At 40.6% G+C, this 13,661-nt stretch overlaps 1 protein-coding gene across 2 annotated transcripts in view; it reads right to left on the bottom strand.

The window, feature by feature from the left end:
- pcsk5b (proprotein convertase subtilisin/kexin type 5b) overlaps positions 1 to 13,661 on the bottom strand; it is a 141,028-nt gene that overhangs the window by 99,707 nt on the left and 27,660 nt on the right. For both annotated transcript variants that reach the window (XM_088076712.1, XM_088076713.1), the window contains exons 6-9: positions 9,858 to 9,946; positions 8,254 to 8,426; positions 3,754 to 3,966; positions 991 to 1,091 (exon numbers count right to left, since the gene is read on the bottom strand). In XM_088076712.1, the coding sequence (XP_087932838.1) occupies positions 991 to 1,091; positions 3,754 to 3,966; positions 8,254 to 8,426; positions 9,858 to 9,946 (576 nt within the window). The remainder of the gene's footprint in view (positions 1 to 990; positions 1,092 to 3,753; positions 3,967 to 8,253; positions 8,427 to 9,857; positions 9,947 to 13,661) is intronic.

Here is a 13,661-nt window from a genome sequence, read left to right on the forward strand (position 1 = left end):
GTGCTGAAACTCTTGACTGACCGGATGCAGGTGTATAATGTACTTTAGTGAGATAATGTGCTCTAACCATTACACTCTCCAGCCCACCATCCAGAAGTACATTTACATTTGTTGTGCTGCTCACACTAAAAGCAAGAGGCTCATCTGTGGGCACACATGTCCTCCAGGAGTGTCTACACAGAGCCCTCTGAAACCCTGTGTGCCTCTGCACAAATGTTGCTGGGATTGTAACTTAAACAAATACCCCTTTCCCACTAAAATTAGTGCATGCAAGCAGGTTTTTCAAACATGGGTAAACAGGCTAAAAATAGGCTGTAGACTGCTTTCCCATTGCTAGGAGAGCAGAGGTGCATTGCAGAAGATGAGCATGTGTGTGTGTGGGTTGTTTTGGTTTGTCCGTTTGACGTCATGGACAAGAGAACAGGTAAACAGTAAAAAGCATCAGGGGCAGAAGTCTATGAAAACTAAACAGTAGATTCTTCTCTTTATATATCTCTTACTTATTCAGTCTGTCTTTCAGACTCGGTGTAGACTAATTTGGATCAATATCTGAGCGCTGCTTAGGAGGAGATGGATAATTAGCTGCGGCATGTCATTGCATCTCGCTGGTAAAGCAGCTGAAGTTAGTGCATTCATCCGGGTGTTGTGTTTCCAGCAATGTTGATCAGAGCCGGAAGCAATTAATACCCGTAACCACTGCAGAGTCATTTGAGCTGGTTGTGAATGCCGATTATACTCTTTCCAATTGCCTTAAAAAGACAGATGTTGGTGTTAGCTTTTTTTTTTTTTTTTTTTTGTGCAGTGAGAATAAGGCTAACTATGGCTTTTCCAAGTAAATGCATCTCCAGTGCTGACTTGACAATGATGTATTTGTGGAAAATGCTTCACGTGTTCCCTTCAGAGATCAATGAGGCCAGAGGACAAGAGGGCATAGAGGGTAAGCAAGGGACAAAGGGATGAAGCAAAGGGATGAAGTTAAGTGGATCTTACTTTGCCTCCAGGGCCAGAGCAATAATGGCAGCAGCCATGGGAGCCGAGGCCGATGTCCCTGTGTGACTGTCTGTACACCGATGTCTCAGGTCTGTTGTGATCTGCCAACATAGAAGACAACAGTAAAGTTAGACAGGGGAGAAGGACAGACAGGGAATGACGAAAAAGAAGAAGGGAGAGAGGGGGGTAGATGAGGGAATACAGCAGTGAAGAAGAGAGGAAAAAATAGTGACAGGGAGGAGGAGAGGAAGACAGAAACGGACAGACAGAGATTGAAGTCATGAGGATCAGGAGGATTTAGACACACCTGAAACTCACATTCCAGCTTTGATACACTGCCTCACTACAGATAACACACACAGAGATGCTCACACACTAGTACACAAATCAGCAGTTTCCCCTAAGATTTCAAGGAATCAATTCAACTCCCAAGACGAAGCCAAGGACGGAAGGTAAGAAGGAATAAGAAGTAGTAAAACATGTTGTTAAGGCGCTGTATGTTCGCTTTGATTGTATGGACTTTATGCAGCCAACTAGTCAGACAGCTTGACAGTCAGTCAGCCAAGAAAAGCTTGGCTAACTTCCAGTCTGAGCCCTCATCAAAGGACCTTTCCTGGACCAAAAAAGTTTGAGGGATTATCCGAAGACGCACACAAACACAAACACACAAACACACACACACACACACACACACACACACACACACAATCTTAAATGGTTTACTAAGAAGTGAAAGTGGTCCAACAGCATTTAGTAGACAGGACAGTGTGTGCTCAAGTAGATTAGACTGACATTCAGATATATGAGGTTCTACTGTAAATGTACAAAGCCGGAGGGAAGCAAAAGAATGTGTGTGTGTGTGTGTGTGTGTGTGTGTGTGTGTGTGTGTGTGTGTGTCAGTCCGTAGCATCAGTATGAGGAATGTAGCAAGACGCTGCCAGACAAGCTAGCTCACAGTGGACTGCTGTCAATGTCCGTCCCAGTGGATCACTGGAGTGATTTGGGTCACACCAGGCCACACCACTGGAGCCACAAGCAAGCACAAACTGACAAGGCCAAGTTGATGCCATATATCAGGCTCATACATCAGGCTCTCTTTTTAAAGGGACAGCTTGGACTTTTTTGAAGTGGGGCTGTATGAGGTATAGTCAGTCTATCAAGGCCCAGACACACCAGACCGACATCAGAACTAGTGGCAACGAAGGGGGACTGTTGCATTGCCTTACACCTCCTGTGTCTTGGCCAGAAAGTTGCCCTTGGCTACAGCCGACAGCCATATTACAAGCATGTTCTGCACACCTGTGTGAGAGGTTCAAATCAGCAGGTAGTCTGTATTCATCTGTCAAAAAGGGAAACCCTAAGACCAACAGGACCAACAGATTTAAGACGCTAGTTTGCCAGATGGCACATTAACAACACAATCTAATGTTGAAAGAACAAAGGATATTTACTATTACTATTTACTATTTACAGTCCACACATAACCGGCTGTGGGTCCCCATGAGTCTCACTTTTACAGACATGCCCACTCTATCTTAGTCCCATGCAGTTTTTTGCTGTCATTTGAGTCATTTCCTAATCAAGACAAACTGGTAAGAGCCAACATGGGCCGACCAGTGTGTGACAAATTCTGAAAAACTGGGGTGACAGATGCTCACTGATGGTCCGACATTGACCAACAACTGACTGATGGCTTGGTGTGTCCAGGTCTTTACCTACACTAGATAGTGATCATTACTCCCTCTGTTTGGAGAAAAGGCAGAAGTACCAGCACAGAAGCTAAGCAATGTATTGCTGCATGTGGAGGGGGCAGCAGGAAAACATATTTTAGCCACTTAAAACAAAAATCATCAGTTTGAAAATAGGCTATATTTTGAATATTTTTACAAGTTTACCTCGCCATCAGACAGCCCTTTCAATGGTAAACTGTAGCCATCATCTAAGCTCTCTTCGAGTCCACCAGACTCTTTTGACAAAACCCTTGCAGAACACAGGAGTTGTGATTTTGGTGAATGCAGATTACCTCTTTAAAGCACCAAAATCACAATAACAAGAAACTAACCAAAGGGGGCAGAGGTAGACCAGTATCTTCTTTGTTCTGTGAGATTTTTGTCAAAGGAGTGTGATGGCTAGTATAGATAACAGCTTCAGTTCCCCATCAGAAAGGACTGTCTGGCAGCAAGGTGAAACAGTGAACATTTTTTAAATACAGCGTACATGTAAACTGATATGTTTATGTATGTGTGCACTGCTGTGCCGGTTCTCCAGCCTGCATCTCCAAAGTGGCAGCGTGCCGACTGATATCTACTGTGGTAATACACTGATTATGAACAAGTACCTCATATAACCTCGCTAAAAACAATCTGAAATATCCCTTTGACTGAAAACATGTCTTGGATGTGTAAATGTTTACATTTTTTAAGCTACAACTCAAAACATGGTCAGTATCCAATGTAAATTAATAGTCATCTAGGACAAGAAGATAGAGAAACCTTAGCAATTTTTTTGGCTCATCTAAGACATTTATAGACAGAAAACAGAAATCTTGTCCAAACTACAATTAAGCACAAAACACCATGCTTCAACTTGGACCATCAGTGAAGATGGAATGTGTATTCTGGCTCTGCAGTAAAATTAGGCCATGGGTATGTGTGCTCGTTTTAAGAACTAATATGTGTGTGTGTGTGTGTGTGTGTGTGTGTGCGTGCGTGCATGTTGAGAAGCACCTCTTAAAATCTACCACACCCACACTTCAATCCTTACAATCTTTCGGTCGTAGTTCTCCCCGCTACTGTAGGTGGTGGTAAGAGTAGACGAGCATTCCTCCAGGTACCATGGCTTACGTCCACTCTCGGCTGTGCTGGAAATTGAGATGGTATAGATGGAGTTGGTGTAGCCGTCGCAGGAGCAGTGGTCTCTGCTGCGCCCGCCATTGCCTGATGCCCACACGAAGATGGAGCCACGGCCCTTCCTCCCCTGACAGGAAAAGATGAAGAAAAGAAACAGTAAGAGGCTGCAGATTTAAATACTTAGTGGTAATTACTCCTCAGTAGACTTTATTTTGGCTTAATTTTTAAATGTTCTGTTAATGTCTGATGGCAGAGTAATAAGTTCAGTGTTGAGTGTGCAGAAACCACTGTGTAAAAAAGACCGGCAACAGTGAGAGAGCTGGAGATGATCAGTAGACAGCAAAGACTATGTAAGTCCTCAGCAGTCCTGTGAGTGTCTGGCAACAGATCTGATGTGATTTGATCCAATTTCAGCACTCATCATGTTTCAACTGAGGAAAATATAGTGGTTACTTTTTTTCCTTTGAAAAGTTAAAATCACTGAGTGCCATGCTGTGTCATAAAGGCTTTTTTTCCCCATGTTGGACTGAGGTGAATTTCCATCTTTCCTGACAACAGTGACACAGCAGCAGAAGAGACAAGTTTGTTTACTGACTGACATCAGATTTCATGTATTATTAGAACCAGTCCCATCATATATGAATTATTAATACCTTCACTTCAATTAGGGCTCGTATAGACAAAGCAAGTCAAAATCAAGAACTTTCAAGTACTTTTTCAAGCTCTCATTTTCATTTTCAAGGATGATTGAAAATAAAATTGTTTTCTCCACAACCATCTGTTGCAAGAAAGATGTGCACATTTGTAAATTGAGCAAACATGCTACCAGGGCCTAAATATAACTTTTTACGAGTTAACTGTTTATATTTTCGAGGCATTCGACTGGCAAAGGATAAAAAAGTAGAATATACACAAAGCACAGAGTGGCCTGACACTGCTCCAGTGTGAATGTTTCGCAGGCTAGCAAAACATCGTGGTACTGACTACCTTCTTGTGCTGACAAACCCACTGGCACAGCAAGCTGATACTGCTCATACAGCAGAAGAAATACATGCTAAGTGTCATTCTTGGCTTCTTATTTAAAACATTTATCTACATAGTTTCATAAAATAATTTATCATTCTGTTCTCCACTCAAGTGCTTTTTATATTCCAGGACTAACATTTCACATTTTCACAAATTCACATACTTTAAGCACCTCAAGCACCTGGTATGAACCCTGTCAAAAATATGTTTGTTTTTGTGAGTATTTTATTCATGTCTGATGCCTAATTTATCTTTATTTTTTTCCTCAGCAGAAAGAGGATTTGCACATTAAATATGGTTTAATAAGAATTAAAACATGTGTATATATATATATATCATTTTTTATTCCTGAAGGCGAGAGCTCCTTCATCTTTTACATCTCATCTTAGAGTAATGCCATTTTGTAATTTTTTACCCTGCTTTTATTTGTTTATCTTTACTCATGTGTGCTGTTGTTGTTGTCTAGCTGCCTCGTCTGAAAACATTACACAAAAAACACTTTGTTACATCCTTGGGGTTGTGACCTTGTGTACTCTGTTCTAGTTCGTTCCATTATTTCTGTCAGTTCAGTACATATCTGTTTGTCTGTTTCCCATTGTAACTGTTTTTTTAATGTACTTGAGGAATGACAGTAAAGTACGAAAAGCATACAAAAGGCCAGCATTATTGATGTGATTGTACACAAAAAGTTTGTTTTCCACAGCATATACATGTAGAATATAAATTGCTCTTTTTCACAGCAAAGACGACTAGAGAGAGTTTACAATTATTTTAAGTGCATGCTTTGCAGATATGGCAGACCATTGTACACATACGGCCATCTGTTATAACTGAGGCCTATTACATGTGCAGCCAGGCAGCTGTTTGATATTCAAATCTGGGTTTCCAGAAGAGGTTACACAGTATATTAAATAAAAACTCATCCCAGATGTATTCAGAGGATCTTGCTAATTAAGAATCCAGGGCCAGCTCAGAGTGTGAATAAAGACACCAATTCATTTACTAATGGAGTACTCAGTCTCAATTATTTTCCATCAGAAACCTTCACAAGCCAAATGCCTTTCACTATTCAACTGTACTTCCAAAACTGGCAGAGTTGAAAGTGATCTAAACAGAGGCCCAGTGGAGACACGCTGAGCTGGTTACAGTGCTGGTGATGACCAACCGAGTTGTGAAGGCAAAGTTCAGCCAGGAGTCAGCAGAAAACACATCTGATGAACTGACCGACACTGTGATTCATGCTGTTTGTTAAGAAACACACACTCACACACACACACACACACATATACACACACAAATATAAAGGGTGGAGTGGATTTCTTCAAAAAGGGGCTTCTGTCAGGCAGCGATAAGCGAGTGGAGCCCCTCTGAGCGAAAGGGCGATCAGACAGGAGCAAACGCTGTCAGATGAGAGCGATGAAGAGCGCTTTGAAAGAAAGGGGGGGACAAAGAATGAGAGGGAGAGGAAACAGTGAGTAGAGAACACGAGGGGTAGAGGAGAGAGGTGAAACACAATGTGAAACTGATGGACAGCAGTCATCATCAAGAGATTTAAAGAGAGCAAAGAAAATATATAATCAGTATCTTTATATCTGATTTTTTCCTCCAAAGAGAGGCGAATTAATGAACTTGTCAGATATCACCAGATTCATCACCAACAGCTTCAATGATTACTTCATCTGGCAAAAATGCCAAACACTAACAGATTTTTATATTTTCTCTAACGTCATATTATTGTAAATTAAATATCTTTTATTTTGCACTGCTGGGCAACAAAACAAAAAAAATGCAGCTGTCAATTTGGGCTTTGGAGAATTGATGTGTTTTTTTTAATGAACTGTTTGTTCATCTACAAAATTTTAGGGATCCACAAAATATTATCAGAATCACAATATGGCCAGATTTAAAATACAAATAACAGCTGCAGTTTCTTGATAAACCCCAGCAAAAATCGCATCATTATCAGTTTTTGGGAAAAGAATACTTTGCACATCTATTTCAAGACAGGCGCATAGGGGTGGTACAAGTAGGAAACAATTTGCAGACAAACTCCCACACACTCTCTTGCGAAAACTTTAAAAAAATAAATAAATAAACAAATATATTGCAGCATTTTGGTAACTAGGCCTTCATCAGGCAAACACTGTTGGGTTTTCCACAGAAATGTCACAATAAAGCTATTTTGTAAATTAGACAATGTGTTGGAATGGCAACATAACCATTCCCACTACAATCGTGATTCATGACGCAATATCTGTCAAAATAGTTGCAATATGATTTTTTTTCTTATATCATGTAATCAACAATAAAAATAATCCTTAGTTGTCCTCAAACCAGAAAAGAAGCACAGATAGAGCCTTTAAATAAGAATTATTTTGATGGATATCACAGTTATGATTGAGAGTTACATACATACAAACAGGGTTGGCCTTTTTAAAAAGACTTTTTAGGGAAACGACCCACAATTTCCTAAACAGTTTCACACATGCAGCAACACGAGCCGAGTACAACCCTCTCCTCAGCTGTCAGTGGTATCTCTAACACCTCAGCTCTCTGTGATAAACTGTCTCTTCAGAGTGCCACATAGGTACATGTTACACCCACGAGCATGTCATCGCCACTCAACTTCACAAACACACACACATACACACATACACACATACACACATACACACACACACACACACACACACACACAAAACAGCAGGAGGGCATGCAGCACATACACATGCCCAGCTCGTACCAGTTGGACAGATATCTCCCTCACCTCTGTCATCTTAAAAGGCCAGCCTGTCAGGAGCTACAGGGACTCTCTTCTGCTCACACTCCCTATGTGTCCGTCCCTTTTTTCCTCTTTCCCTTTTCTCTTTTTTTGTAACATGCCACAGGCACTCAGCCTTGAAGTCAAAGTTTTCACTTTCTGTCTCTCCGTCTCACCTCCTCAGAGGTCTACATCTGTTTAACCAAATGGCAGAAAGCCAGTAGTACCAAACTTTGTATATGTGTGGATGTATGTGTGTGAGACGTGACCAGTAAATGACTTCACCCCTCTTAACCTCTGTTATAGCTTTTCCACTCCGCTCAGCCAACAACACGGTAGCAGCTTGTCGTTATGCAAAATAAGCTATGAATATGTAAATGAAAATATGCTAATAGGCCAGGGCAACTCTCTAATGTCCGGAGGAGCTTCACAGGTAGAGATAGCCTGTGAGGACTGAGGATACGAGTATATGAGCATGAAACACACACATATCTGCTTGGAGCTTGTGTTTGTATCTCTTCTCCCCATATGAATACCAATGTCAAAGTCTGAGCTGAGTAATGAAGCACACGTTCATTTGTACATTGATCAGTATGTAAATTTGTATTCATGCATGCATGTGCCCACCATGCGGATGCCATTCTCGAAGGCCTGTCTGGCCAGAGACGCCGGTCCATCCACAGTCTTTCCATCGTCATCAGGTCCCCAGCTGGCGCTGTAGATGTCAATGTGCTGAGGCTGGAGACTCAAAGACTTGGCCTCCACCATATCTGTTACATCGCCATCCAGCATTCGCACACCTAATGCACAGACACAGAGATAATACAGGCACTAGTTTAATCTGTGTCCTATGGATTTCCACAGAACTGGCTGTTGATCAATATGCATTAAGCCAGTCCAGCTGCTTAATGTCCTGTCATCATAACCATAATGAACTAAACACAGGAAAATCATCCCATTAATTAGGCTAATCTATACAATAATTAGCAAGTATTTCCATGTCAGCTTACATAACACCTGGTTTTTATTAGAAAAACTCTGTATCTTCAAGCAATAGAAGTTACATTTTAAAAGGTATACTGCTCAGGATTTTCCTAAAAAAATATATATTTAGGCTCATCTTAACATTGTCATCACTTACGATCCACTAGAAGAGTGTGGCGTTGTATTATCTGCAAAGACTCTGCCCCCTGCCTGTATTTTAAAATTATTTTCTGTGTTTGCGATGTTCCTGTACACAGCGCCCAGGTGACCTTTGCAAACAGTTACCGACACTGTATACCTTTCATAAAATGTTTTTAGTCCTTTAACATACAAATTTCTGCAACAATATCGATATATGATTACACAATCATCAGCCCCCATATAGATTTTAGTAGTTATGTTCTTAGGAATGCAAGTTTGCAGAGGCAGTCAGATATCACCAAGATGGCATCTCGATTTTGTGTGGGAAAAAAAGCACATGACCAATGAGAGCAAAGACTAATGTAATTTTAGTGAAAGCTGTAGTTGGTAACTTTTATTAAAAAAAAATACTTTTTTCATATTTGCTGCATCTTTTTATTCACACAGCACTAAATAAGACAGATAATCTGAAAAACATAATTTTCTCTGTTGCCTGTAGCGCTTCTACTTGGCTTACAACAAGGGAATATAAAAAAAAAACAATCAGAGTCAAGGAGTCTCTAAAGCAGCCATCAAACATGTCAATCACTGCTCGTGATCTGCAGCCAAACTGTCAAACGAGGCAGCACTGATAAAAAAAAACAATATTTTGTGACTATAATGCCTGTTTCATGTGTCCGGTGTTTTTGGAAACATAATTCAGTGTACATTTTAGCTGTAAAATGAGAAAGTATGTGACCCAGCAGGTGGACGGTTCTTGATACTTTGCACAAACTCTCATTTCACAGCTAAACAGTACACGAAAATGTTGGAGGAAAGAAATAGGCAAAGCAGTAACAGAATCGTGATTCATATTTGATCAGCTCTGCCAAGTTTGACAGTTTGACCAAAGTTCACAAGCAGTGACTGACATGATTGACGACTCTGTAAGAGCGAATACCATTTGAGGCAGCAGGAGGAGGACATGATTTTTTACAAAGATAATCTGTCATGCGTTTTTCTTTCAGATATGAAATGGCTAACTTCATAAAATTTACTGACTGTATCTGTAAACCAGGTTGGGGGAATAATTCTGTAGTTTCAGTTACCAGACGAATGTCACTTACCTCCTATTCTTGCATTGTAGGCGATTCCCACAATGCAGTGGGAGTTGTTTGCGGCTGCAGCAACTTCGCCCGCACACCGTGTCCCGTGTCTAAGGAAAGAGCGGGAAAGCACAGCTCAGTACACAAATCTAGAGCACACGTGTATACACAAGCAGGAGAGCACACACAAACTACCAGATAAACACGCAGCTTTTGAAGTGGAAAGCAAGGACACGTACACGTAAACACACATTTTCACGGATAAATGTGTATATATTCCTGCTGATGCAGTCCTAAACAAAACTGTTTAAGAGTATTAAGTGTTACAAATGTAGCAAACACTATAAATATTTCTACAATCCTTGCTGTTTCCCCTTATCAGATGACGGGAGAAGAGGTAGACTGACATTTGTAATGCTGTCAGGACAAATATGTGTATAGTTCCTTAATGCCAATCTTCCCGAGGAGCAAAAACACACACACAGAGGCACAGTTTGGACCTTTTGACATTTCCTGAGAACAGCATACACACACACACACACACACACACATAGCTGAAACAATGTCCAATATTGTGATAAGTTAGACAACTCACACTACTTTTAGCAACAAAACATACGCATATGCTACGCACACACGCACACACACACACACACACACACACACACACACACAAACACACCAGGGTAACATTCCACCAGTGGTGACAATCAGCCCGGGTCAGCAACCAGCGTAAACAAACATAAGTATGTTTGCGTCCGCCGCCTCCTCAAAAACACCACTTTCTGGATCGGCACAAACACACTCGCACACACACGCACCTCCTGCAGAGAACATCTGCATCACAACACCCCCCGGAAACAGCTCTGACCGCTGCCATGGAAACCCAGCATCTAGCTATCCAAACCCCCAGGGAAGACATGGGGAAGTTTTAAAGTCCAGGGAAGCACTCAGACTGAGGAAAATCTGTTTCACAGTAACTTGATGATTTCAGGTTAACATTACCAACATGATCAAAGATTCCAAAAATATATATATTGAAGCATCACCATCCACACTTACCTACGGTGTAAACTGCAACATCCATGCCTGGCAGCTCCATCACGAAAGGCCACTCCTCATCTCTTTCTACTACTATTAAATCAAATAAAAATACTCATGTCTCTCACTTAACTTTTCTTCACCCTCATGTCCTCCACTGCCCTCTACACTATTGCAATACGAAACAAAAGCATAGTAAAATGAACAACATACTCCTCAAGGTTTTGAGCTCTTTCCTTCAACTTATCATAAGTGTTTTCTTTAAAAATAACTTTAGGTCAACCTTGCTTCTGCGCTGCTACCACAGTATAAAAGCCACGCAGGGAAAAGGATTTCTATATCAACAAATTATAGAAAGTTGTAGCCTTTTTACAGCAGCACAACCAAGTGTAAAACTATTGTTACCACCTTGCAGTTGTGTGCCTCCGCAAACTAATCAAGTTGCAGTTACATGTCTGTAAAAAATGTGGATGCATCACACATATTTTCCCCCTGGCAGCACAGATCAATAAGTACAGTTTCAAGTTGGGCACCCAAGATTAGTGTCATCAATTCAGTATTTGACCAAATGTCTACCATTATGTTCCTGACTTGTGATGCTGACTCATGACCAGAAAAATGTTTTTAGCAGAACATTATGATGTCACAGTAAAGTTGAGCTTTGACCTTTTAGAAATAAAATGTCATCACTTCATCATTACATCCTACTAGACATCTGTTTAAAGTTCTGCGATAATTAGTGTAACCTTGATCTTTGACCTTAAACCAACAAATTCTTATCAATATATTTTTGAGTCCAAGTGGACGTTTGTGCCAAATTTAAAGAAATTACCTCAAGGGGTTCTTGAGATACTGTGTTCACAAGAATGAGGCGGATGCAAGGTCACAGTGACCTTTGACCACCAAATTCTAATTAGTTCATTTTTGGGTCCAAGTGGACCTTTGTGTTAAATTTGAGAAAACTCTCTGAGGGCCAGCTCACCTGGTGTAGCGGATGCCCTATGTAGAAAGGCTGCGTCCTTGCTGCAGTGGCCGTGGGTTCGATTTCAATCCACAGCCCTTTTCTACATCATCTCCTCTCTCTCTCCCCCTTTTAACACTAAAGCTTTCCTGCCAAATAAAGGTGAATACACCAAAAAATATTCTGGATTAAAAAAAATGTATTTCTCTCTTTTTCCCTGATGGTCTTATTAAGTTGCTAAATTTGTTGTTAATTGCCTTTTAGACACTGACAACAAGGTTCTGAATAGTCACTCAATCTATTAAGACAGAGCAAATAGTGTTAATGAGCAATCTGGAAGGTGGGCGCGACAAGACGCCTTCCTGCGACCATGGGTTGGGACGGTGTTATCAACGGTAATCGTCATATGAGCGCAATACAGAGCTGCAGCGATTAGCTAGCCATTGAAATACACACATATGGACTCACATGCACCAACACGGACTTACATGCACTAACACGCATGCAGTTCAGACAGCAACACACACAATGTCTGAACACATCTGATTACTCATGTTGAAGATATTGGACTTTAACAAGATTTTGGTGTTCCTTATTTGTGAGATACCAGAGCCTCATTATTATGTTTTAAACTGAAAATACACAGCAAAGATTTTTCAATCTGTTTTAAGTTAATTTCCAATTTAGATGTGAAAGTCTGTATCAAAGAGGAAGCCTTCTTTTCATCCTCTGTAGAGAATGAATGACCTTACAAGTTAACAGAAAAGTTAACACAAATTAAACTGTGAGGGTTAAAGTGAAACATATTAAAAGGCTGCAAATCAGTGATAGGCCCCTTTGTCACAGTTAATGAGCCAAACTGCTGGCTGCCTCTTTCACAACGCTTCAACAGTCTTCACTCAGTTCACTTCACTCCACTAATCCATAAAATCGTCTGTCTGGCCGTCTTTCCAGTCTTTGTGTTTGCCTGTATTTTCCATTTTCTACACATCTGTGTCACAGTCACTCAGGGATCTGTCTGTGTTTCATCCAGAACCATATGATGTTTGTGTAACAGATAATAGTCTCTTGGAACAATACACACTCAAACACAGTAATCATTCAAATTTAAACACGTACTTTTTCACTTTCGGAAAGTTTCAAAGGATGCAGCCACTTCAGCCCACATTTAACTCTCTTTGGTTCACATCAATTTTATTAGAGCTTTGTGATTTGCATTTTCTTTAAGTGGCAGGTTAACATTTACAGGCTTACTATCATTTCAGATTCTGAAAATCCAATATTTGCCCTTCTTAATTTTTAGTGTGTGTCTCCTATTCTGTTTTTTTAAGAGTAATAAAGATAGTTAAAGGTCTTGCATGTAGGATTTGGTGGCACTCATGGATGTATATAAAGAGCTGAATACAGCAATGGAGGCAGGGTCCCATACATTCCTATGAAAGTTGCTCAGTGGCACATGACGCCAAGAAAATTCAGCTGCAGCATATGAAATTACCTGGATGATCAAAACTGCTTCCACACTGTTTGACCCACTGAGAAGGTGCACCCAAGACTTCCACCAACCAAGCCAGCCACTCGGGTTTAGCACTCTGCTAACTTGAATGGAATAAAATGATTCAACAGAGTTACTCTTCTAGACTTCCCAAATGTTATCAGACTGAACTGATCAAATTCTGATGATGAATACAATAATTTTGTGGGGGTTATGATGCTCCAAAAAATGTATCCACTGATTCCTCGGCATCTCTTATGACATGTAAGTCTATTGGGAAAAGTCTTTTGGGCCCACAGAGCATCATGTGACAGATGTAATTCCACTGTTT

The sequence above is a fragment of the Plectropomus leopardus genome, chromosome 4 (genome assembly GCF_026936395.1).
Source record: "Plectropomus leopardus strain MGB_pleo_1.0 chromosome 4, ASM2693639v1, whole genome shotgun sequence".
Taxonomy (NCBI): Eukaryota; Metazoa; Chordata; class Actinopteri; order Perciformes; family Serranidae; genus Plectropomus; species Plectropomus leopardus.